We start from the raw sequence: 25288 nt of genomic DNA, 5'->3' as shown, positions 1-25288 counted from the left end.
GGAGAACTGCTCTGCCACGCGGCCCATAGTCTCAGGGGTAATGGGGTTAGTTTCCAGTTTCCAGGTTGTCTCTGGCCAATCATTCTGACTCAGGGTCCTCATGGTGGTGTGCACATTGCTCAGCCAAGATGGGTTCCAGCAAGAAGGATACTGGGACATATGGACTGGCATCACCTCTCTCCTTTGGCCTTTCCCGGATTCTTCCAGTCAGTGGTAGCTTGTCAGTGGTAAGGTCCTTCCTTACCAGGACCTCCTGTTGTAAGATAACTCATGCAAGTGGTTACTCTCATGCCTGGCCAGGGCAGGTTGTTTTGGTCAGTGGTTCCCCTAACACTTCCATATTGATAAACACTTCCTTATCCAACTTTGTTTTTCCTCCATCCCTTGATCTAGCACTCTTAGAGTTAAGGCACGTAGACACTTTCTAGGCTTCTGAGGTGCATGTCAGCTAAGCTCTGCAGAAACCTTCACCTTTCCTCCTTAGCAGCCCCAACACTTTCCTGTTGGTTTATATTGTAACTTTAGTTATGGATCTGGTGGCTAGGTGGGGTGGCAAGGCAGACCTTGAGGGAGTGTGCATGTGGTCTTAAAGGTCAGAGGCTTCTTAATCATCTTCAAGCCAGAGGAAAGCATTAATTCTTAAGGAATGGGCCTCTTCTATAGATTCAGAGGGTTTGAGGAAGTCTGGGGATTCGAATTCTGAATCTATCAACCCAGATACATTTCTACTCAGAGGTCTTCATTTCTGAGGGTCCAGTATTTTCCCAGTCAGGGCCCTGATGTTGTATAACAGACTTGGCTAACTTAACATTCTTGAACTCTGCTATTCTTCTGATTATATCCTGGGCCTGAGCCTCAGCTTTTCCTGCCCTTCCACTGCAGAAGACAGTTTCTCAATATGCTGCTGAGGAGGTCCATTAGTTTTCACATTTAGTCTTTAATTAATCATCCTTGGTGTTTCATTAATTGCCTCCAGCAAAAGCCATCCAGTGTCATTGTCTCTATAATTACTACTTCCCCATATTTCTCAGATGCCTCATATACTGCACCCTGGTGCACTTCCTTCCACTGGTACACCATCCCAGTTCATCATCAGTGAAAGTTTGAACGATTGCAGTGCTCTCTTGTGGTTGTTCTGCATCTACAGCCAGTGATGTGGTCCTCATTGCCAGCCAGACAGTAGGTGATCCAGCTCCAAAATCCCATTTTAGCATCTGCTTTCTACCCATCCTGGCACCAACTTTCACAGGTTGGATTCCCCACAGAGCAAACTCTGAGATGAAAACTAGTGTGCAGAAAGTTCCTAAGGGAGCTCTCTCAGGGGGGAATGGAAGGAAGCAAGACTAAGTAAAGGAAGAAACTGAGCTGCTAAACAGTCCCAACAAAGCCTCAGATGACTCCTCAGGGAGCTCTGAATCTGTGATTGCCCTGCTGAATTGTTCCAAGTTCAGGGGAGGGGTCTGGCACTCATATGCTCACATCAACCAGGCATTGGGTGCAGGCTGCCATGGGAAGAGGTGTGCCCTTGGACAAGGTGTCTCTCTTCCACAGAGGTTAATTTGAATAAGTCCTCAGTTCTGAAGAGGGGATCTAGATGGTACAGAACAGGATCCATGACAATGATGCTGACAGGCTTTTCAGAATTAAGGGGAACAGAGATGAGTATAGTATAGCCTTAAAGAAGAGGAATTGTTTGGACAAGAGTAACCCTCTCTGTAGCATGATTGTTTTCTTCATCTGCTAGTTAACAGGATTTGATTCCAGTTACAAAATTTGGTCTCACTGTAAAATAACTTTACAGATATTTTGTTGATGAGAATCTAGAAACATTTGAACAAATAATTACTTCATGAACAAGAGAGCCCAGACAGCTTGACCCTTTGATTATACTTCTGCTTTAATAATGTTTGAAAATACATAGATATCCAGGAAAAAAAGTAAAGCAGTATGAGGTATTGAGAGCACAATTGTGCTTTAATCTGGGTGTTAAGTTTCTAATTGTGACAGCAATCACACTTCTAAGCAAATGCTGTCCACTAGCTCTGCAAACACCTCCAGTGGTACTATTAAAGCAGTTAACTTCACACTGTAAAACATGTCAAATACCCACTCTGTACATTCACTGTATGTTTCATCTGTGTTTTTTCACAAAAAAAGAGGCATATCTAGATTTCAGAGTCAGCTTCCTGAAGATTTAGATATGAAATAATGCCTGTCAATTTGTTTCTCAAACTAAATGTTTTAAGAACAGTATAATTTATTCTTTAAAGCAATTTTATACATATGTGGAGTCTAGTTAACTTCATAGTGATGTTGTTGAATACAATACAAAACAAATGCAGGTATTTTCCAGGACATTAGGATAGAAAAAGGAGGCTTTAAGAATTCATGAGAAAAAAAAGATAATAAAACTTAAACTTCCTTTTCAGATGTTTTAAATTTTCTATAAAGCTTTTTGTCCTCAAATTAATCATTTAACCATGGTACACAAATACATTGCCTGGTGTCAAGCTGGGAAACCCTCTCTTTTATATAGTAAAATCCTCTTCTGGTCCATTCTGACCCAAGTCCTGGTTGTCTGAGGGCAAATTTCTCTCCAGAGACCTAAAGTTGTAATAAAAAGCATCGTTTTCTTCTAGTGGTTGGTATTCCTGTTCGATTTCACGTAGGAAGCCACTTCCAGAGCCACTTCCAGAGCCTGATCCTGAAAAGTCCTCAGAAAGAGGGAAGACATCATTCAAGTTCCTGGATTTCATCATTCTGAAGCATGACAGAAAAGTGGAAAAGAAACATTAAAGTTTGAGACATGAAAAGATAATCATAATAAATTTTTTAAGATATGAAAGTAAATGTAGCCACTCCGTTGCTCAAATTTTAAGTTAAAAGTTTCCCAGTTATTTAATGTTTTAAAACAAAAAATAAGTCAGACCTTTCCACATATTTACAATTCTTACTGTATCTAACTCGTTGCCTTTATCAGCTTCACATCTACTCATTGCAGATGCATATAAAAATGCTAATTTTCTTATCACTAACATAGCAATCCTATATTTAGAATTTACTTAAGGGGTCATTTATTTTTTACAGAAAAGATCCCATTTTTACACTTTCTCCCACTGAAGAAAGGGAGAAGAGAAAGGGAGAAGAAAGGGAGAAGTCTCTAATTTACACAAGTAAATTAGACTAGATATATATTTTTCCTATTTTAAAAATTCTGCAAAATCTCTAATAACTTCACAGGGCTTCAACAAAGCTCACACTTAAATTCTTTGCAACAAGTCATGCATTATATTTGCCAGCATGTTAACATTCAATCTCCTCCCCGCAAATAAGTGCATTCATTCAACTGGGTTCAGTGGGGTAGTTTGAAATCCACTCAGCACCAAAGGACCAGAGCAATGATGCCACCCATCACTGGCAGAATAAGGCAACAAAGCATCAGAGACAAAAGTTGAGTTTCACAGCCTGTGGGTCATTTTCTACATGAAAATAATAAACCACAGGCCATACAACAGATTAGAGTTTCCTTCATGCCTACATTCGATAAATATCGAATATCTGATCCCTGTTCTGAGGGCCTGGGATAGAATGGGGACTGATAGATGAGGTCCCTGCTCAGAGGTTTATAACTTTGGCGGGGAGACAGACAATAAAAAGTGAATAAGCAAATCAGGAAAATATTAGGTGGGGCTAAATGTTATGCAGAGAAACAAAGTGGAATAATGTAATAGAGGGTGACCTGCTGGATAGTTGGTCAGCTGGATAGGAAAAGGAATCAGAGCTGGAAACAGATTTGGTAGTTTCTCCCTCTCCCTCTCCCTCTCCCTCTCCCTCTCCCTCTCCCTCTCCCTCTCCCTCTCCCTCTCTCTCACACACACACACACACACACATATAGTATTTAAAGCCATGCAACAGGATGAAGTCACCCAAAAAAGGCATGCAGATACAAAAGCAGCCCACGACAGAGCTAGGGCCACCCCAACATATTAAATATTAATCAAAGGAGAAAGAACAGCCAGGGAAGTAGAAGGAAACCCAAGACAAGGTGGGGCCATGGAAGCCCAGAGAAAAAAGTATTTCAGAGGAAGGGTGGTCAGCTGTTTTTGACAACAACTGACAAGTCAAGTGGGAATTCCCTGGCGGTTCAGTGGTTAGGACTCTGCACTTCAGTGCCAAGGGCGCAGGCTCTATCCTTAGCCCGGAACTAAGATCCCACAAGCCATGTGGCGCAGGAAAAAAAAGAGAGAGAGAGAGAAGTCAAGTAAGCTAAACATAGAGAAGTAACCAGCAGATGTGTCAACAGGAAGTAATTGTGACCTATTTGTTTGCTGTTTTTATTCTTTTGGATCACCATTCTCCCTATCCCTTTTTTTTTTTTTTTTTTTTTTTGCGGTACGCGGGCCTCTCAGTGTTGTGGCCTCTCCCGCTGCAGAACACAGGCTCCGGACGCGCAGGTTCAGCGGCCATGGCTCACGGGCCCAGCCGCTCCACGGCATGTAGGATCTTCCCGGACCAGGGCACGAACCCATGTCCCCTGCATCGGCAGACGGACTCTCAACCACTGCGCCACCAGGGAAGACCTCCCTATCCCTACTTGCCTCCCTCCCTCCTAAACGTGTACAATAACTATGACTGCTACAAACTTGTATATAGTTTTTGGATCAAATAACATGAGGAGATGGGGAACCATTAAAAATTGGGACTCCTGCTCTCCTTTGCTTTGTAAATTCAGAAGTCGGGGGTGGGAAAGAGGGATAGTTAAAATGTTTAAAAAACTTTAAGCTCCCTTGGAACTTTTACCAGTGTGGAGGAAAATAAAAAAGAACTTAAATTGGGAATTCCCTGGCAGTCCAGTGGTTAGGACTCCACGCTTTCACTGCCGAGGGCCCAGGTTCAATTAAAAAAAAAAAGAAATTAAAAAAAAAAAAAGTGGGCTTCCCTGGTGGCGCAGTGGTTGAGAGTCCGTCTGCCGATGCAGGGGACACGGTTTCGTGCCCCGGTCCGGGAGGATCCCACATGCCGCGGAGCAGCTGGGCCCGTGAGCCATGGCCGCTGAGCCTGCGCGTCCAGAACCTGTGCTCCGCAACGGGAGAGGCCACAGAAGTGAGAGGCCCGCGTACCGCAAAGAAAAAGTAAGTGCTTCTACCAAGCTCTCTGGGTGAAGGTAGAACCAGAAGGGGTTGAGGAGATAGTAAGCATCGGCAACCCTATCAGGAAGTGTTACTATGAAGAGGAGCAGAGAATGGGGCAACAGCTGGAAAGGATGCAGAGTCAAAGAGGGGATTTTACCTAAATGTAGGAGATACTAGAGAATGTCTGCATACTGATGAGAAGAAGATGCTGGGTTCAGAGGGTTAACTGCAGAATTAAAGTCCTGGAGAAGGTGCATGGGGATAGGATGCCCAGCACAAGGAGGGGTGGCCTTAGAAGCTGCCACAGTCATAGTACAGTCAAGAAACTTACCTAAATATTTAAGACAGGGAATTGCTAACACATGAGATGGAAGAGAAGCAAAGCCAAATAGGGAATAATAAGGAAACCCGGAGATGAGGAACAGCAAGAAAATATTTCCCTCCCTGGGCTAGAGGGACAGTGGAGGAGGTGGTACTACCTGAGCCCAGGGACCAAGAGCATCTGGTGGAAGCTGAAGCCATGGATGAGACACAGCCCTGCCAGAGGTGCCACCCAAGGCAGGAATGAGAAGAAACATCCTTGTCTCTCCTTGCTGCCCACGCTGACCAGTCTCCCTTTCAGGCATCCCACTGGCCAAACTCAGCCACAGATCTGGGAGCCTGAGAAATGCAGACCATAGGGATCAGCCCTCACCACCCTCACCCAACGCAGAGCAGGGAGATGGAAGGAGAAGAAATGGATCTGAGAGCAAGAGTGTCCAAGACCGTCACAGAAGCAGGGGCTGTGCATACATATTAACAGGAGTGTCAGAGCAAGAAGGAAAGTTGCTGGCTGAGGAAAGGGAAGATCCTAGAGATTTTTTTTTATTTATTATTTTTAGTTGAGGTAGAGTTGATTTACAATACTATATACATTTCAGGTGTACAACAGTGATTCACAATTTTAAAGGTTATATTCCATTTATAGTTATTATAAAATATTGGCTATATTCCCTGTGTTGTACAATACATCCATGTAGATTATTTATTTATTTTTATTTATTTATTTTTGGCTGTGATGGGTCTTCCTTGCTATGCGCAGACTTTCTATAGTTGGCGCGAGCCGCGGCTACTCTTCATTGCGGTGCGCGGGCTTCTCATTGCGGTGGCTTCTCTTGTTGCAGAGCATGGGCTCTAGGCGCACAGGCTCAGTAGTTGTGGCACACGGGCTTAGTTGCTCTGCAGCATGTGGGATCTTCCCGGACCAGGGCTTGAACCCGCGTCCCCTGCATTGGCAGGTGGATTCTGAACCACTGAGCCACCAGGAAAGCCCGATTATTTGTTTTATTCACAGTAGTTTGTACCTCTTAATCCCCTGCCCCTAGCTTGCCCCTCCCTCTTCCTTCTCCCCACTGGTAACCACTGGTTTGTTCTCTATATCTGTGTGTCTGTTCCTTTTTTGTTATATTCACAAGTTTGTTTTATTTTTTAGATTCCACATACAGGTGATATCATACAGTATTTGTCTTCTCTGTCTGACTTATTTCACTAAGCATAATACCCTCCAAGTCCATCCGTGTTGCTGCAAATGGCAAAATTTCGTTCTTTCTTATGGCTGGGTAGTATTCCAATGTGTGTGTGTGTGTGTATCACATCTTCTTTATCCATTCATCTACTGATGGATGCTTAGATTGCTTCCATATCTTGGCTATTATAAATAATGCTGCTATGAACATTGGGGTACATATATCTTTTCAAATTAGTGTTTTCATTTTCTTTGGATATATACCCAGGAATACAATTGCAGGATCATATGGTAACTCTATTTTTAGTTTTCTGAGGAACCTCCACACTGTTTTGTACAGTGGTTGCACCAATATACATTCCCATTAACAAGGTACAAGGGTCCCCTTTTCTCTACATCCTCACCAGCAATTTATTATTTGTGATCTTTTTGATGACAGCCATTCTGACAGGTGGGAGGTGATATTCATTGTGGTTTTAATTTGCATTTCTCTGGTGATTAGTGATGTTGAGCATCTTTTCATGTGCCTGTTGTCTAACTGGATGTGTTCTTTGGAAAAATGTCTATTCAGATCTTCTGCCCAGTTTTTAATCGGGATGTTTGTTTTTTTGATGTTGAGTTGTATGAGCTGTTTATATACTTTAGATATTAACCCCTTATTAGTCATATCACTTGCAAATATTTTCTCCCATTCAGTAGGTTTTCCTTTCGTTTGTCGATGGTCTCCTTGCTGTGCAAAAGCTTTTAAGTTTAATTAGGTCCCATTTGTTTATTTTTGCTTTTGTTTCCTTTGCCTTAGGACACGGATCCAAAAAAATATTGCTACAATTTATGTCAAAGAGTGTGGAAGATCACACAGATTTGAGGAGGGAAGAAATAGTGTAAATATTTGTTTTGGAGGACTTGCGTTGTTCCTCTAATACCTTAGATTTAAATGAATCACTGTTGAAATCCGTGACTTAAAATAATGGAGGATGCTGTAATATCACGTTCAAGCTTTATGCCGTGGACCTAAAAGCACAGGGTTGCAGAGTTGCATTTTGAAGATGGTGGTGATATAATTTCAGTGATGAAGGGGGTTACCAGGATCCCCAAAGTGATGATAGACTTACGTGGTTTGGGCATGATGATTTACGTGGCTTTCAGGGGAGTGATTTTCTATTTAAGCCTGAAGATTAAAACTTTTATGATAATTCTTTTCATAATGTATCTTTGCTACATATAATTTTGATATTCATTGAAATAATGGGTTTTAATACAATTCAATTTTTGTTACTTATGAATTCCTATTGGATCTTTTTTGCAAGTATAAGGCAGGTTTTATTTGATCAAGAAGAGTTTTGGATATATGGACACCAAGGGAGGAAGTGGGGTGGGGGATGAATTGGGAGATTGCGGTTGACATTTATACACTAATATGTATAAAATAGATAATAAGAACCTGCTGTATAAAACGTAAATTAATTTAATTTAAGTTAAAAAAAAGAAGAGTTTTGACTTTCTTTTTTATGAGTCGTGGTCACTTATTCTTCCTTTCCCTAATTTCTTCTTTTTTTTTTATCACTACTATCTAAACGGAACATTTTTGTCACCCCTCAAAAATCTTGTACCTAATAGCAGTCACTCTTTATTCCTTCCTCCCTCACAGTCCCTGGCAACCACTACTCTATTTCTGTCTCTATGGATTTGCCTATTCTGGACATTTCACATAAATGGAATCATACAATATGTGGCTTTTTGTGTCTGGTTTCCTTCACTTTGCATAATGTTTTCAGGATTCATCCATGTTGTAGCATTTATCAATAACTCCTTCTTTCTTATGGCCAAATAATATTCTACTTAAGGGATGTACCACATTTTGTTTATCCATTCAGGTGACAGACTCCTATTGGATTTTAATATACAATGTGCTCTATTTACATTAATAAAATAATGTTCAATCATTTTCAATACCTATTGGTGAAAAGTATTCAATTTTTGTTTATGCCACAAGAAAAAGACCTTGCAAAAGTGTAGGTGAATAGGGACCTCCCTGGTGGCGCAGTGGTTAAGAATCTGCCTGCCAGTGCAGGAGACACAGGTTCTATCTCTGGTCTGGGAAGATCCCACATGCCGCAGAGCAGCCAAGCCCGCGCTCCGCAACTACTCAGCCCGCATGCCTAGAGCCCATGCTCCGCAACAAAAGAAACCACCACAATGAGAAGCCCGTGCACCGCAACGAAGAGTAGCCCCTGCTCTCAGCAACTAGAGAAAGCCCGCGCGCAGCAACAAAGACCCAACTCAGCCAAAAATAAATAAATTTTAAAAAATAAATAAAATTCTTAAAAAGGTAGGTGAATCATGTATTCTTGTGCATCTCATATACCAGTAAATACAGTACAGTTTTACCCTGTACTGTGCAGTGAAAACCTAACCATGGAACCTAACCATGGAAGCAAGAGCCTGAAGAAAAACGCTCTTGGCAACCCTCCCACCTCCACGCCAAGATCTCAGCAGCGGATGGTGAAAGTAAAATCAAGAAAGTCCACTTACGAAAAAGGGTCAGTCCTTGGAGATAGGATTCTGTTGTATTCACCTGGAAGTAGATCGAACTCTGGTCCCTTTTCATCAATGCAGTTTGCAGAATTGCTGTCAGGGTTGCAGCGTACCCACTGGTATCTGGCTTTCCTCACAGGAGAACCTGCTCAAACATGGAACCCACGTGGTCAATAAATGTCTCTTACACAGCTTCTAATCACTCTGTCCCTAAGAAAATTTTAATTAAATAGATTCTAAATTTGGTAGGTAAGGTGTGGACAGGTTTTATGATCATTAATATCACAGGGGCACCGACTATTTGCTAGCCCTTTATGCACACCATTTGTCCTTCTCACAACACCCCTCTAAAGTAGCCTAGAGTTTAAGGTTAGAACAGGCTTTGGCAATTAGCTTCCTGGAGTGAAGTCCCAGCTCTGCTACTGGTGAGCTGTGAAACCTTAACTTCCCCAAGCCCCCACCAGAAAACTGAGGTACTAAGAGTGTCTCTTTTTCATAAGCTGGTCACAAAAATTAAATGAGAAAATGCATGTAAAGATCTTAACATAGTGCCAGGTAACAGTAAACACTTGAAAATATTAACTATCATTATCTTTGTACTATTTTTTCCATTTTATACAAAGGAAAACTGAGGCTGCACAGGTACTAAGTAAAGGACCCAGGATTCAAACCTGTATCTGACCTGAATCCTGCCTGTTCTGGTAGAGATGAGTTGAATCATGCTCAGAAAGGTTAAGGAATGTACCAATTGGTACCCGAGATACTACAGAGCCCTAGTTCTTTAGGGCCATTCTTGGGTATTGAAAAGAAATTCTTGGGTATTCTTGGGAATGAAAAGTAGGTTAAAAACTTGGCCTCTTTCTTTGCCCTCACATCTAGTCAGAGATTTCAAAAATCCCCCGGCAGTGAAAGCCTGGGGTCCTAACTACTGGACCGCCAGGGAATTCCCTCCAAGGTATATTATTAAGTTAAAAAAAGTAAAGAACACTATGAATTGTTTGTTACCATTTGTGTGTGTTTGTGTTTTTTCACACTATATTTACATATATGCTTACATGCACAGAACATCTCTGAAAAGATACACAGCAAACTGATCATCTTTGTGGAGGGAATTGGTGGCTGGAAGACAGTGGAAGGAAGAGCATTGACTTTTCACTGCATATCCTTTTGAATCATTAGATTTTTGAGCCATATGTATGTATTATCTATTCAAAATTATTTTTATTTTTTGACAGCTTTCTTAAGGTGGACTTGCCATTCAATAAGCTGTGCATATTTAAAGTGCACAATTTGTTTCGACAAATGGATACACAATGGAACCATCACCACAATCAAGGGTATGAACATATTCGACATCCCCCAGAGTTTCCTTGTGCCCCTTTTTGATCCTGCCCTTCTCCCTCCCTCCTCCTGACTCCCCCCAGCCCCCCTCAACCATCAATCTACTTACTGTCATTATAAATTAGTTTGCATTTTCTAGAATTTATGTAAATGGATACATACAGCAACTTGTCAATGGTTTCCTGACTTTAACTCAGGTTCTAGAGGGCTCTCTACCTTTTATAGTACTCTCTCCTAGAAATGGAGAGTTTATTTAGATATTCCTTACATCTAAACTGCTTTTGTTGCAATTTTTAATAACATTTATCTTAGAAAAGGAATGTATGTTCATTATAGAAAATTTTGAAAAATGTAGCAAACCAACATACAAAAAAATTTACTCCTAATCGCATTACCCAGCCCTCCCAAAGACCGTAAGTTCTGGAGTTTTGCTTTTTTTCCCTCTGGGTATCTGTATTTCTAGGAGAGTATGCACAAGTTGTGTCCTATTCTCAACTATCAGAGGTTGAAAAGTGAAGCCTCTACTGAGGTCAAATTCACTTTACATCTTAATGGGATGGCCAAGGACTTTGTTCTTAGAAGATTGCAGAACCACAGAACTTTTGCAAAATGTCCTCTTTCCTCATGAAACTCTATTATGTCTGTTTACACTCAACTTTGTCCTAGCTAATATTTCTGATTAATTTTATAAATACAGCATTGCTAAGTTATTAATAACATCATTAAGATATACATTATATACATATATATGGAGAGAGAGAGAGAGAAAATATATAAAGAATTCATAAAAAAAAAAAGAATTCATGATGCTGTTCACCTTAGTATTATTTAAAATAGGGAAACAGGAAATAACTAAATAATCAAAACAAGAGAAAATACTCAGATTAATTATGAGGCATTCATATGAGAGACTATTAAACAAATGGGAAAAAAGCAGTAGTTATGGAAAAGACTATATAGCATCATAGGAAAATCTATGTTCAAAAATGAGTTTAAAAAAAGCAGAGGGGACTTCCCTCATGGTCCAGTGGTTAAGAATCCACCTTCCAATGCAGGGGACTCGGGTTCTATCCCTGGTCAGGGAACCAAGATCCCATATGCTGCAGGACAACTAAGCCCGCACGCCGCAACTATGAGCCCACAAGCCATAACTAGAGAGCCCTTGCGCCACAACTACTGAGCCCGCACGTGCTGGAGCCTTTGCGCCACCACTAGAGAGGAGTCCGTGTGCCACACGAAAGATCCTGTGTGCTGCAACTAAAACCTGATACAGCCAAAAATAAATAAATAAATATTTTTAAAAAAGCAGAATACCACTCTATGCATAATAGTTGTTAATGCAACTACATAAATAGATATCGGGGGGGTGAGGAATGGGAGGAAATACACAGAAATAACTATAGTGGTAGACTCTGGTGATTTTTTTCTCACTTTGTTTTCTAAATTGCTGTAATAAACAATATTCTTTCAAAAATATAAACAAAACAAAGACTCTAATGTAGAAAGTAAATGTTCTCCCATTGTTTTCCTTCTTTCTTTCTTTCTGTCTTACTTTCATTCATTCTTTCTTTTAGAACTACTATTCTATCACAATCTTCCCATGGTTCCTGAATATAGCTTACAGTTTCTGGTCTGGGATGCTACTCATCCAGAATGGGTTAGCTTTGTCACTGCTTGGAGGCTGGAGGTAAGGCTTGACATGTCAAGTTGACATGATGTCAACTTGATGTTGACAAGTTGACATCAAGGCTTGATGTCAAGTTGACATCACAATGTCTCCCCCTTACTAGCTGTGTAACCTTAACCTCCCTGTACCTCAATTTCCTCATCCATAAAATGGGGACAGTAGTAGCTCTAATAATGAGATATAAATATTAGGCTCGTAGAATAGTACCTAGCACCATGGTCAGAGCTCTTTTTTTTTTTTTTTTGCGGTACGCGGGCCTCTCACTGTTGTGGCCTCTCCCATTGCGGAGCACAGGCTCCGGACGCGCAGGCTCAGCGGCCATGGCTCACCGGCCTAGCCGCTCTGCGGCATGTGGGATCTTCCCGGACCAGGGCACGAACCCGTGTCCCCTGCATCGGCAGGCGGACTCTCAACGACTGCGCCACCAGGGAAGCCCAGAGCTCTTTATTTATTTAAATTAATCTCTCCCTTTTCTTTTCTTTTCTTTTTTAACATTTATTTGTTTATTTATTTTGGCTGCACTGGGTCTTGGTTGCAGCACGCAGAATCTTCATTGCGCCATGCGGGATCTTTGTTGCAGCATGCGGACTTCTTAGTTGCGGCATGTGAACTCTTAGTTGACACAGGCATAGGAGATCTAGTTCCCCGACCAGGGATCGATCCCGGGCCCCCTGCATTGGGAGCACGGAGTCTTAACCGGTGGACCACCAGGAAAGTCCCGTCAGATCTCTTTAAATGCTAGTTTCTCTGCTGAGGAGGAGAATGAGAATGACCTATTGACCTATCTCTGATAGTGAACAGCTTGTAGAGAGACCAAATTTAAATTCCTGTTCCACCACAGTATCCCATAATAGTATCCCAAAGAGTTCCTGTTTAAACAAGATAAAAGTATCTGAAACATCTAGCACAAGCCTTTGCACATGGTAGGTATTTAATACATTTTAGCTCCTTCTCCTCTGATTCTTTCCTGAAGAAGCTTAAGCTTGGCATCTACTGAATTGTTACTTAGAAGCGTCATCATTGTGAGTCAGGTAAAAATTCGACATCTGCTCCAGCAGAGGGCAACGTCTTCACACCCCATGCCGTCTAGACCAGCGCGGTCCAATAGAAACAAGAGAAACCATCCGTACACGTATGGATGTTGCAACAGCCATATTTTAAAAAGTAAAAAAGAGGTGACATTAATTTGAAAATATTTTACTTAAATATATTCAAATATTGTCACAACATAATCAATGTAAGTTATTAATGGATATTTTACACTTTTTTTCATCCTAAGATTTCAAATCTGGTGTGTATTTTGCACTTACACCATACCTCATTTTGGACTTGCCACATTTCACACATTTCAAGTGCTTAGTAGCCACAAGAAGCCCGTGGCTACCATTTCAGACAGAGCAGGTCTAGACAATTCTTCTCTACTGTCGTGGATGGCTGAATATCAAACCAAGTAAGTGCTTGCATAGATAGGAAGTTAAACAGAAAAGTAAAACTAATAGTTTAATGAGGAAGCATCTAAGTGAAAGATCTCATCTTTTCACTGGTGTAAGAAACACAACTGTGGTAAATTAGAAAACTTCTAAAATACAGATTCCCTCTACAGTTTAGAATCTCAGCTTTTAAAATTTATAAAGAAGGGTTTCTTTTTTTGGGTGACAAAAATGTTCTAAAATAGACTATGGTGATGGTTGCACATATCTGTGAATATACTAAAAAACCATCGATGTACACTTTAAATGGGTGAATTGTATGGTATATGAAATCTATCTCAGTAAAGCTATTCCAAAATTGATAAAGAAATCAAAGATAGAAGTCCACCTCCCCCACAGAAATATTTATCTAGTTTGGGACTGGTGATTTTATTTTTTTAATTTAAAAAAGTTTTATTGGTATGTATGTAACATAGCACACAATCACTCTTCTAAAATGTAAAATTCAGTGGTTTTTAGCATATTCATAGGTATGTGCAACTATCACCACAAATTTAGAACAATTTTATCATCACAGAGAAATCCCCTATCCTTTAGCTAGCCAGCTCCTGTATCTCATGCTTCTCATCCCTAAGTAACCACTAATCAATCTACTTTTTATCTCTATATTTTTAAGCAAGTTGGATGTTTCATGTAAATAAAATCATATTAGGTGTTTTCTTAATATTTATTTATTTATTTTTATTTTTGGCTGTGTCGGGACTTAGCTGCGGCACACAGGATCTTTCATTGCGGCACACGGGCTTCTCTCTAGTTGTGGTGGGCAGGCTCCAGAGTGTGTGGGCTTAGTTGCTCTACGGCATGTGGGATCTTAGTTCCCCCACCAGGGATCGAACCCACCTACCTCTGCATTGGAAGGCGGATTCTTAACCGCTGGACCACCAGGGAAGTCCTGAGGTGGTTTTTCTTTTTTAAGTATAGTTGACCTAATATACTATGTTAGTTTCAGGTGCATAACATAGTGGTCCTGTATTGTTATATATTATAAAATGATCAACACACTGGGGATTTTAAATCTGCTTTAAAATAAAGAACAAGTTCCTGATATATTTATTCAAGGGTGTTGGCAGAATGTGAAAATTCAACAGTTCCAGCCCCCGATGTGTGGGAGTATCTTGATTCTGTCTTGCTTGAGAGAAATCTTAAGATTACCGTAATTTAAAAAATAAAAGGGAATATGCTCATGGACAGAAAAATTATCTTCCTAAGAGGTCCCACTTACAGATCTCCTGGTTAATTTTGTGGTGGATTCAAGGGAGAAGAATGTTTTTTATTTACAATCACTTCCCTCACTGCCTACCCCCGCCCTTTCTCTGTCTGTCTTTGTCTCTCTCTGTCTCTGTCTTTGCCCCTATTTCTTTCACACATACACACAAAGTCACTAGTCTTGCTTTAGCAAATACTTTCTATAAGTAAACATTACCAGAGCAAATAACTTACCCCAGTAATATCGTATTGTAATATCAATTTTTCTCCAACATCATCTCAATTTACTAATTTCCTATTCTTAATGGAGACTTGCTACAAGTGTGCTAGAAAAATTTAAGCAGAAACTGCCATGTTGTGGAGAGGGGGGGAGGGAGACCATTTCGTTCATTGTTTGGTGGCATTCAAACAGAAGTCACCATCTAAGCTGGAGCTGCTTCCTACAGGCCAATCAGTTCCACAAGATGAATAAAGTTCCCCCACCCTTGCATGGTTTGACAAGCTATAAAAAGTTCCAAGTTTACTTTCAATTTCTCCTTCTCTGTCCCTCGACTCAGTGGTTTTTGTAGCAAGGGCTAGAGTCAAAGCAAGGTTGTTTTAAATAAAGAAAATCTCTAATCCACCTAGAATACAGCTAAATTGCAGTAGAAAGTTAACTCTGAACTTGAAATCAGATGACCAGCTCTGCCATTAATTAGTTGTAATGGGCCTTGGGCAAGTCTCATAAATTTTTTGCAAGAGGTTGATGTAAAGAGCAAATGAAATGATGAATGTAAGATCCAATTTTCCCCTCTATAAATTGGTGTTAATTCCTCCTCCTAGGGAATGTGACGATCCTTTACCCGAGAATCGATGTGAATCACTTTACAATCAAACAGCAGCGCACATAGGTGGAATCAATATCATTATCATGATCTCAGAGGCAGTGTAGAGTGGAAACATAGTCTGGCAATGACCCCCTTGGCCACACCTGCTCATGGATTTTCCATTTTCCCTCTTTATGGGCATCTTTTAAAAAGAGAGGCAACAAAAGAGTAAGAGTCACCTCATCAATTGATGAGTAAGGCCTCATCGATAATCCCCTGGAGCTCTACATTAAATTGATTAGCCATCTGTCCTCTCCAGGGTCTCCCACACATTGCCAAACTTCCATCTCTTTGCACTTGGTAGACATACTTTTACAGCATGTCTTTACTTCAGCTTCACTTATAGTCACTGATATGGGCTGAATTGTGTCCCTCCAATTCAATGTGTTGAAGTTCTAACCCCCAATACCTCAGAATGGGACTGTATTTGGAGACAGGGCCTTGAAAGTGATAATTAAGACATAATGAGGTCATGCAGATGAGCCCTAATCCAGTATGACTGGTTTCCTTACAAGAAGAGGAGATTGGGACATAGACACACACAAAGAACCATGTAAAGACAGAGAAAAGACGGCCATCTACACGCTGAGGAGAGAAGCTTCAGAATGAAACTAACCCTGCTGACACCTTGATCTTGGACTTCTAGCCTCCAGAACTGTGAGGAAATAAATTCCTGTTGTTTAAGCCACCCAGTCTGTGGTACTTTGTTATGGCAGCCTTAGCAAACTAATACAATAACCTAAGATGTTTTGTTTCAGTAAAAACAAGCCAGAAGCCTAGTGCAGTTGATCAGTTCAGTCAAATCAATGGGTTAAGAAAAAAAATTTTTTTTAAGTGGGGAAAGAATGCTACAGAATCATATCTGGCATCACATAGAAGTATGGTGAAATAGAGACCTCTCTGCAGCCTTGAGCTGATGTCACTCACACACGCAGCTGTGGGTGGACATCTATTTCCCTTCTTATTCAGATGTGAACACTAACCCTTGATTCCAATACCAACTGCACTTCTCCTTTGGAAACTCCCTAGTTTTTCAGTCCATTCATTCTCTCTTTTTTGGTTCCTTTCCCAACAAAGAGCTAAACCTACCTGGTGATGACATAAATACTAGTACTTTATAAAATGTTATAATAGTTTCTTCACTACATTCTGAAGAATACCTATTACATAAAGAATGCTTTTGTTTTCATTTTAGTTTTCCCTATAGAACCTTAGTGGGGAATGTGACATTTCTGGGAAATTTTGAAGATGTAAAGACTCACAGAGCTCTGGTCAGGGTAGACCCAGCACCAACAGGTCACTCAAGTCTGTGCTACAAACATGGACCTGACTGCTTGGATCTTGTCAGAACACATGAGGGAATTATTTCATCAAGCTGAAGGTTTTCCCTAAAAGATCCAAGTAAAGCCTGTTCCTTACATTCAACGATGTTTTATACCTTAAAAAATAAATAGACTAATGGAAAATTTCAGCAACATTATTTGCTGTTTTTTTCTTCAATAACTGCATAACAAGAAGAAAGTGATTTTATAAATTTCCAATACATAATGAATGTATCTGAGATCATGTGTACAATTTCATTTCCACCAGAAGTAAAAACAAGACAACTAGAAGTAACTTCAAAGAAACAAATCCAGGATATGTGCAATCACCATGACTCAATATTTCCTTTACAGTTTGGAGGAACTTTAGTTTTTCTACTATAAATTCTCCCATCTACTTATCAGGCCATGACTTTCTGCCTTATTCAGACATGATCGCTTATTTACCAAAGGAGAAGAAATTGTATTTTTCCTACAAACTGATTGTTTTCATTTTCTTAGTCATTAAAGGTTTTAAGTTGTTTCATTCTGACTAAACAACCCTAAATGATAGACCTAATAAGAAATTTCCCAATGTGATGTTTCTCTGAGCAACAAAACAATTACTAAAATTCTTTGGCCTCTCTTTAAAATCTGAGATGGTTTTCATTAACTATGTCTAAATATAATTGAATTTTCACTAAGAACCAAGTTTAAAAAAGGAGAAAAAATACACGCAAATTTACTCTGATTTTAAAAATAGTATTTCCCAGTGTCACAATAATTATGACACTACCATATTATGCTAAAACTTGGGATTGATGTAGACACTTAGGGGTAGGTCATTTTCTATATTCCTTTCTTAAGCGTTTAAAAATTTATAAACCATTTTCATCTGACAATAAAATAGTACATTTCAATCATTTTAAGAACTTATAAGGCCACACCTCCCTCAGAGTTTAAATTTTTTTGGTACCAAACTTAACCAATCTCACACCAAGGAGTTCAGCTACCCCAAATCCTTTTTTTTTTTTTTTCTTTTTTTGGCCTCCTTTCCCACAGTATAATACATTCCATACCTTAAAGCAAATATAAACATTTGTGTGGACCCCAGGACTTACAAGGAAGATTATAGGGGGACAAGATTCCTGGGTATTACCTTGAACTGAAGAACCCAAAATCAGGATGAAGGCGAGAGCCAGGACAAGCCTACTGCACTGGAGGAGCACCTGCATGATGACCAACTTGCTTCAGCTCCACCGTCTGCACGCCAACCTCACGACAGGGAAGTGTAGCAGGGTGCTCTCTGTCCCTTTTAGAAAAGGTTCCAAAACCTCAAACCCTGCCCAGAACACACGTCACAGTTTCCTGAACAAATAGAAAGAAATCCACATCAAACCCCAGAAAGATTTAGAAAAAAAAAAAAAGGCAGAAAAATAACTATTCATACCCATTATGAAACTGCAGTGGACTCTCCCCAGGTCTGCTTTTTCAAAAGTTTTGTTGTTTGCCACTTGCTGAGTAGAATCAGCATTCAGGACACTTTGTTTTTTCTTTCTTCAGGTAACAATCTAAACACGAGATTGCTAACATTAAGAGCCCGCTGCACAGTTGATGAGATAAGGGAGCTAGATGCTGCCGTGCTGCCTTTTCATCACTAATGCCCTTCAACATAAAATATTCTTAATTTTCTTTTTCATCAGGAGTAGCATAACTCACTGAGCCAAGCTCAAGAAGTGAAACTTCAAAGCTGAGTTTTAATCTACAAGAAAGTGTTGTCAGATTTCAAATGAGCAGTTTCTTCTTACTGGACTCAGTTTCTCCCACTGGCTCACCAGCTTTCCCTCTGCCTCAAGAATCTAGTGAGGATTTTCGGTTACAAAGAACTGGGTAAAACAGAACAATGATTTTGCAGTCCTCTGCTCCTTCACACCGAGTATTTCTTATGATTTCATAAGAAATACTTTCATGTTTTTCTCCTGGTAAAACTTTTCAACTTGACTTTTGGTCTTCTGGCCTTGAATAAGCCGGAAATCAAAAACAAGGGGAGGGCTTCCCTGGTGGCGCAGTGGTTGAGAATCTGCCTGCTAATGCAGGCAACACGGGTTCGAGCCCTGGTCTGGGAGGATCCCACATGCCGCGGAGCAACTGGGCCCGTAAGCCACAATTACTGAGCCTGCGTGTCTGGAGCTTGTGCTCCGCAACAAGACAGGCCACAATAGTGAGAGGCCCACGCACCGTGATGAAGAGTGGCCCCCACTTGCCACAACTAGAGAAAGCCCTCACACAGAAACGAAACCCAACACAGCCATAAATAAATAAATAAATAATTTAAAAAAAAAAAAAAAAACAAAAAAAACAAGGGGAGGTTGTCCTGTCAGTGGGCTGCTGGACCTCAGAAAATACAAAACAACAAAGTAAAGGAACAGCATTTTCCCCATGTCCTGGGGATTGTGTGCTGACTGAGGCCCGAGGAACACGAGGTAGAGGCTCCTTATTAAAGTCACATAATAAACACAACAGTTTATCACACACCCTTGTCCTTGGGGCATGTACTTTTCCCTTACTTCCAGTCAAGATTCAACCTCTCTCCATTGCAACACGTCTAACCCTACAATGCCCACTTTCCATTTTCATCCTCACTCTGGCCTGTCCTTTGACAGGAGGGAGGAGTTTCCCTTCCCTTGTTCTAGCCTTCCTGCTGATTCCTTTACCATTTCCTGCTAAGGACGGGCCTCAGGATCTAATCGCTGAGCAGCTGTGGCGCAAGTCCACAAAGGCTACAAAGAATGCACATTTTGACCCTCCTCAGAACCAGCTGGACGTGTGTCTGGGGACTCCTCCAAGTGCAGTAACCAACTCCCAAACTCACAAACCCAGTGAGTTCCCCACCATGGAATATTGGTTTCAGCTTGAAATAACAACCCTCATCTTTGGTCCCTTTTAATCCTATCCCCCAATTTAAAACCCTGGCACCAAAACAATAATCCCTGTCAATAGCTTCAACAAGGCTGCTGCAACGTCTCAGATCTGATTAGAGTTTGTTCTTTAAAATGGTAATTTTGGAGGCTCTTCCCATTTGAGTACTTTATTTTTTTAATTCTCTGGTCGTGGTGATTTTTTTAAAAACATCTGCAGCATTCATAAGCATTTACTCTGCTTCCGCTACACTGACAACCAAGTTTCTTTTTCCAAACAGTCTTCCTCCAGCTTCATTTCCCTAGTCCTCTTCAAACTGTTGAGGAGCAGGATGTATCCCTAAACCTCAACCTCTCTACAACAAGTTTTCAGTATTTTTAAAAGACAAATTCCATTCTAGACTTAGTCCTTCATTCACCAGGCAACCTTAAATGCACCTGCTTTACTTCACACTCGGTTGATTTGCCTGTAAAATGGGTGTCCTTAAGCCTTAATGGTCATCCTGGAACAGGACAGAAATCAGTTCCTTGTTGTCTAAAAGTGTAACTACCCCCCTGCCCCAAAGCAATGTAAACGTTGCCTTTCACCCGCTATTGGTCTCAGGGTGGCCTTTGGAAACGGGGGATCTGTTTGGAGCACTTCAGCATTCCCAGAATCACAAGTCAGCAGAACAGTTTTTAAGACAAATTGAGGTTGTCAGAGGAGATACTGAGGGCAGCACAAAACTACTCCAAGGGATGGCTCCAAGGCTCAGTTCTTTTTTAAAGCTCCAAGTTAGAGATTCTGCCACTCAGCAGCCTCTGGGGCTTTCTTGGCTGCTCACTGAGAAGGTCTTAACTCTGAACTGGGCACTGCACAAAAAACCCCAAACAAACAGGAAATAGATCCTGTACCAAATCTATATCATGTCTCTGGAGGCTAAAAGAATGAATTTTCCAATAATTTTTTTATTTCTAGAACTGGAAGAGACCTTAGAAATCATCTACCTCACCCACTCAGGTGGGAAAAGAACAAGCCCAGAAAGGTTACAGGACTTGCAGCTGGTCCCACAGCTGGTGAGTGGCAAAACCAGGTCTAGAACTCAGGTTTCCTAGTTCAAAGTCCAGTGACAGAGGAAGAATGAGGAAGAAACAAGATTAAGCTTTGTAATCATCAGAAGTCTTCCTTTTAGTCTCTTTGGTCTTTAGAGGTATGTACTGAAATATTCCTGTTTAGAATGATAAAATGACTGGAATTTGCTTCAGAATAATGCAGTTTGAGGAGGGGGCGATGAGAGAGGTATAGCAGTGGGCTGCTGATTGCTGAAGCTGAACAATGGGAAAAGTGGGGGCTCATTATACCAGTCTCCCTACCTTAATATATTTTTGGAATTTCCATAATTAAGACACTTTAAAAAATCAACCTTTTAAAAAGGTATGTTTATCTTATTTGGAGTCCATATAAATAAGGAAACATCTCCTGACTTAAAAGAAGACTTTTAAGGAAAGTCCAGGAAAAAAAAAATTCTTTTCTTTAAAAAGTCACTTCTTTATTCTTGGATCTCAGTCATCCTTTGAGTTTCCCATTCTTTCGGTTCTACTCTCATTCCTACCACCCTTCCCTTTAGTGCATGGGAAGACGGTATGTAAGACATAAAAGTATCTTGATGTTCTGGTACAATGAGAACAGCTACCACTGTGTTCTTAGACCTCTCACCAAGTATCAGTGGATGGGTACCCATAGGATGAGTGCCCTGGGAGAGGGCACAGGCTCACAGGCATCCCCAGCAGCTCTTTTCCTTGATCTACCCTTCTCATCACTGTAGCCACATATCCATCTACCCTTCTCATCACTGTAGCCGCATATCCAGTTTCCCAGGAGCAGGTGCCCCTTGTTGAAGGTTTCCACAGTCCTACTCCAGAAGGTGCCCCAGGTGTTGCCAAGTACATAAAAGTTTGGGAACTTGGGGGCTTCCCTGGTGGCGCAGTGGTTGAGAATCGCCTGCCAATGCAGGGGACATGGGTTCGATCCCTGGTCCTGGAAGATCCCATATGCTGCAGAGCAACTAAGCCCGTGCGCCACAACTACTGAGCCTGTGCTCTAAAGCCCGCGAGCCACAACTACTGAGCCCATGTGCCACAGCTACTGAAGCCTGCACGCCTAGAGCCTGTGCTCCGCAACGGGAGAAGCACTGCAATGAGGAGCCCGCGTACCACAAGGAAGAGTAGCCCCTGCTTGCTGCAACTAGAGAAAGCCCGCACGCAGCAACAAAGACCCAACGCAGACAGAAACAATAAATAAATAAAATAATAAAATAAATAAATTTATAAAAAAAAAGTTTGGGAACTTGAGTGTTTTAGTCTTGGACTGGAGATAAGGGAGGGGAAGGACACCCCTCCTCCCATAGTTTGGATCTACAATTTGACAAGAAGAAAAACAAGGGGCAGTGGGTATGTAGGAAATCTCTGTACCTTCTGCTCAACTTTGCTGTGAACGTAAAACTGCTCTAAAAAATAAATTCTATTTTTAAAAAGAGGCATAAAAGAACTTCTCAAATACTAACTAGAGTCTAGTAGAATATGACATTCCAATTCCAAAATTATAGGGCTTTGAAGAACCAAAAGTTGCAATGGAACTTGCTGAATATTATTGATATAAATAACTGGGAACAGGGGGATGTGTTACTTTTCTTGGGAATATTTTCACAGGGATCAAAAATACTGGAAACAAATCTCTTAAGAAATATTTCAGACATGAGGGAATGGGAGCAGACACATGATTAGGGGGAATAAGACCATCTGAAAACGAATCAGGAAAGGAGTTTCCTTATTTGACTTCTGAAGTCTTATCTTTTTCCTAAGATTCTATCTGTCAATACTATTCTAAATTATTTTTCATATATTAATTAAATTACATTTTGTATTAAAAATTAATAAATGTTTACTGTGGAAAAGTGGGCAGTTGAGGAATGGCAAAAGGGGACTTAAAGGAAAGTACAAATCCCTTAACACCTTCCATCCAGAGATTAGCACTGCCATGTCCTGCCTTTGGTAATTCTGGTAGCACATACCTCTTGCTTGCACACTGGGATCCCGCTCATCTCCTCTTACGGCTTTTATTTTACACCTTACCCTGTGGCACTACCTGGCCCCACGAGGGTCCCCAGAACTAACTTTGTTGTTGATTCCAGCCAATTCTATAAACCACCCATCAATTCACCACCTGAAGACTCTGAGCTCCCTCTGCAGACTAGCAAACTATCCAAGTTCCCAAACTCAGTATTTCCTAGGCTTCACAACCAACTTCACTCCTACTCCCCAAAACACACACATACCGAAATTCCACTCACTTACCTACAATTATATTTAAGGTTATTGGTTACTAAGGAAGAGAGAAGTTCTTGCCCCTTAATGTGTAACCACAGAACATCAACCAGATCTTCAACGGCCTATTGATTTCAATCTTCTGAGGCGGACCACATTTACCAATTAAGTTACTACACTTTAGTTGGTTCTTATTTTTTGCCAGACTCTAGGTTCCTTTTTTTTTGGCTGGGGTCAGGGGTGGGGTGGGGTGGGGGGCGGTCCTCGGTAACAAACATGAAAAATGAACAAAATCTCTTAGTTAAATGCTTTTTAGAAGCTTCACCATTTGGTCACAGTTATTACATTGAAGTAGTGAACATTTTTCTCATGGGAATCTTAACTTTTTTTTTTTTTTTGGGAATCTTAACTTTTAACCCCCACTAAAGAATGAAAAGATACTGCCTACTCTCCATCCAAAGAGATAGAATCCACTGCTGGAATCAGTTGCTCTTCTGACCTCAATGATATACTCTACATTTGATGACTTTTATTTGATGACATCTCCAAATGGACTAAACTTCTAGATGAGGTTAGCATGTTTCTGTACATTCCCATAAGGCAATGAATGAATGGATAAATGAATGAAATCTGTATTGAATACTTCTATTTTGTTGTATGTGCTAGTCTTATCTTCACACCTAGATTATTCCAAGGATATAGTTTTGACTGGTATAGAATATAATGAGCTCAAATAACTGTTGCTTTCCAAAAAGTTAACAGTGGTGCTTTCTAGACAGGATGACAAGTGTTTCTCCTTTATCCTTTCTAGACAATGCCAAATTTTGTAGAATAAGATTATGTATCACATTAGTAATCAAGGAAAAAACAATAAAAATATATATTATTTAGTTAGTTAGTTAGTTATGTTTGGCTGCATTGGGTCTTCGTTGCTGTGCACGGGCTTTCTCTAGTTGCGGCAAGCGGAGGCTGCTCTTCGCTGTAGTGTGCAGGCTTCTCATTGCAGTGGCTTCTCTTGTTGCAGAGCACGGGCTCTAGGCACGCAGGCTCAGTAGTTGTGGCTCACGGGGTCTAGAGTACAGGCTCAGTAGCTGTGGCGCACAGGCTTAGCTCCTCCGCGGCATGTGGGATCTTCCCAGACAAGGGATCGCACATGTGTCCCCTGCATTGACAGGCAGATTCTTAACCACTGCGCCACCAGGGAAGTGCCAATAAAAATATATTGATTGCTAATAAAAGTTAACTTAAAAAAAAACTTTTAATGGAGAGCATTCTTTGGATAACCTCTGTGGGGACACAATGAGACTAAAGAAGTTGAGTCAGTGATCAGCACTCAGGAACTGCCTGATAAAAGTAATTTTCCTCAAGACAACATAGCTGGGAATACTATAGGTTGGGGAAAAGTAGCAGTCAGGAAAGCTGAAGGGAAAGGACATTTGTGGGTTACATAGATAGTCCAATCTCATCACAGATGAAACAAGAATAGAGTTTCTTTTCAGACTTTAGAATATCCACAGAGATAATAATACTACTGGCTAATGGGGGTGGAAGTGAGGTCCCTTTCACTCTTTCCAAGAACTTGGAAATAGGAGAATGAGACCCCCTTCAAACAAACTTATAATAATGGATTGGAGGAAAGATGTGCAAATTCACCCTAAAACAAAAGAATGGGGAGAGGGAGAGATGAAGAGAGAAATCAAGCCAGCCTTTCCCAAGGCACATCCTACTTTAAAGACAAAACTGAAATCTCCTTGAATGGAATCAAAGAGCATTTCCCCATGGGGAGAAGGAGTGGTCTCTCCTTCTTCTGGGCTGCTAGGAATGGATGAGCAGAACAAGTTTGCAAAATTCCTACGTTAAGGGACTCCTGATGTCGTTTTTATATTCGGATTCATTCACCTAGAAAAATATCAACCCAAGGTGCTCAGAATGCTGGTTTCTGCTCTCACTCTCATAGCTGCTGCCTTTGGTTAATGAGGTTCCCATTAGAGCTAAGTGACTCAT

General features: G+C 40.7%; 1 protein-coding gene across 1 annotated transcript; it reads right to left on the bottom strand.

The window, feature by feature from the left end:
- Positions 1 to 1876: 1876 nt before the first annotated feature.
- On the bottom strand, positions 1877 to 18360 carry SRGN (serglycin). Its single transcript, XM_029245781.1, has 3 exons — positions 18223 to 18360; positions 9170 to 9317; positions 1877 to 2760 (listed from the first exon to the last, which is right to left on the bottom strand). Exons 1-3 carry the CDS (start codon positions 18296 to 18298, stop codon positions 2529 to 2531), a joined length of 456 nt encoding a protein of 151 aa, XP_029101614.1. The 5' UTR covers positions 18299 to 18360; the 3' UTR covers positions 1877 to 2528.
- Between the last annotated feature and the right edge of the window lie 6928 nt (positions 18361 to 25288).

The sequence above is a fragment of the Monodon monoceros genome, unplaced genomic scaffold (assembly GCF_005190385.1).
Source record: "Monodon monoceros isolate NGI ecotype Baffin Bay Population unplaced genomic scaffold, NGI_Narwhal_1 Super_Scaffold_4, whole genome shotgun sequence".
In the NCBI taxonomy this organism is placed as follows: Eukaryota; Metazoa; Chordata; class Mammalia; order Artiodactyla; family Monodontidae; genus Monodon; species Monodon monoceros.
This window is presented reverse-complemented; position numbering and strand designations above follow the sequence as displayed.

Coding starts and splice junctions, on each gene's coding strand:
- SRGN (XM_029245781.1), bottom strand. CDS start 18,298: ATGCAGGTGCTCCTCCAGTGCAGTAGGCTTGTCCTGGCTCTCGCCTTC. Junction 9,318..18,222: donor TTTGGGTTCTTCAGTTCAAG/GTAATACCCAGG, acceptor ATGTTTGAGCAG/GTTCTCCTGTGAGGAAAGCC. Junction 2,761..9,169: donor CCAAGGACTGACCCTTTTTC/GTAAGTGGACTT, acceptor GTCATGCTTCAG/AATGATGAAATCCAGGAACT.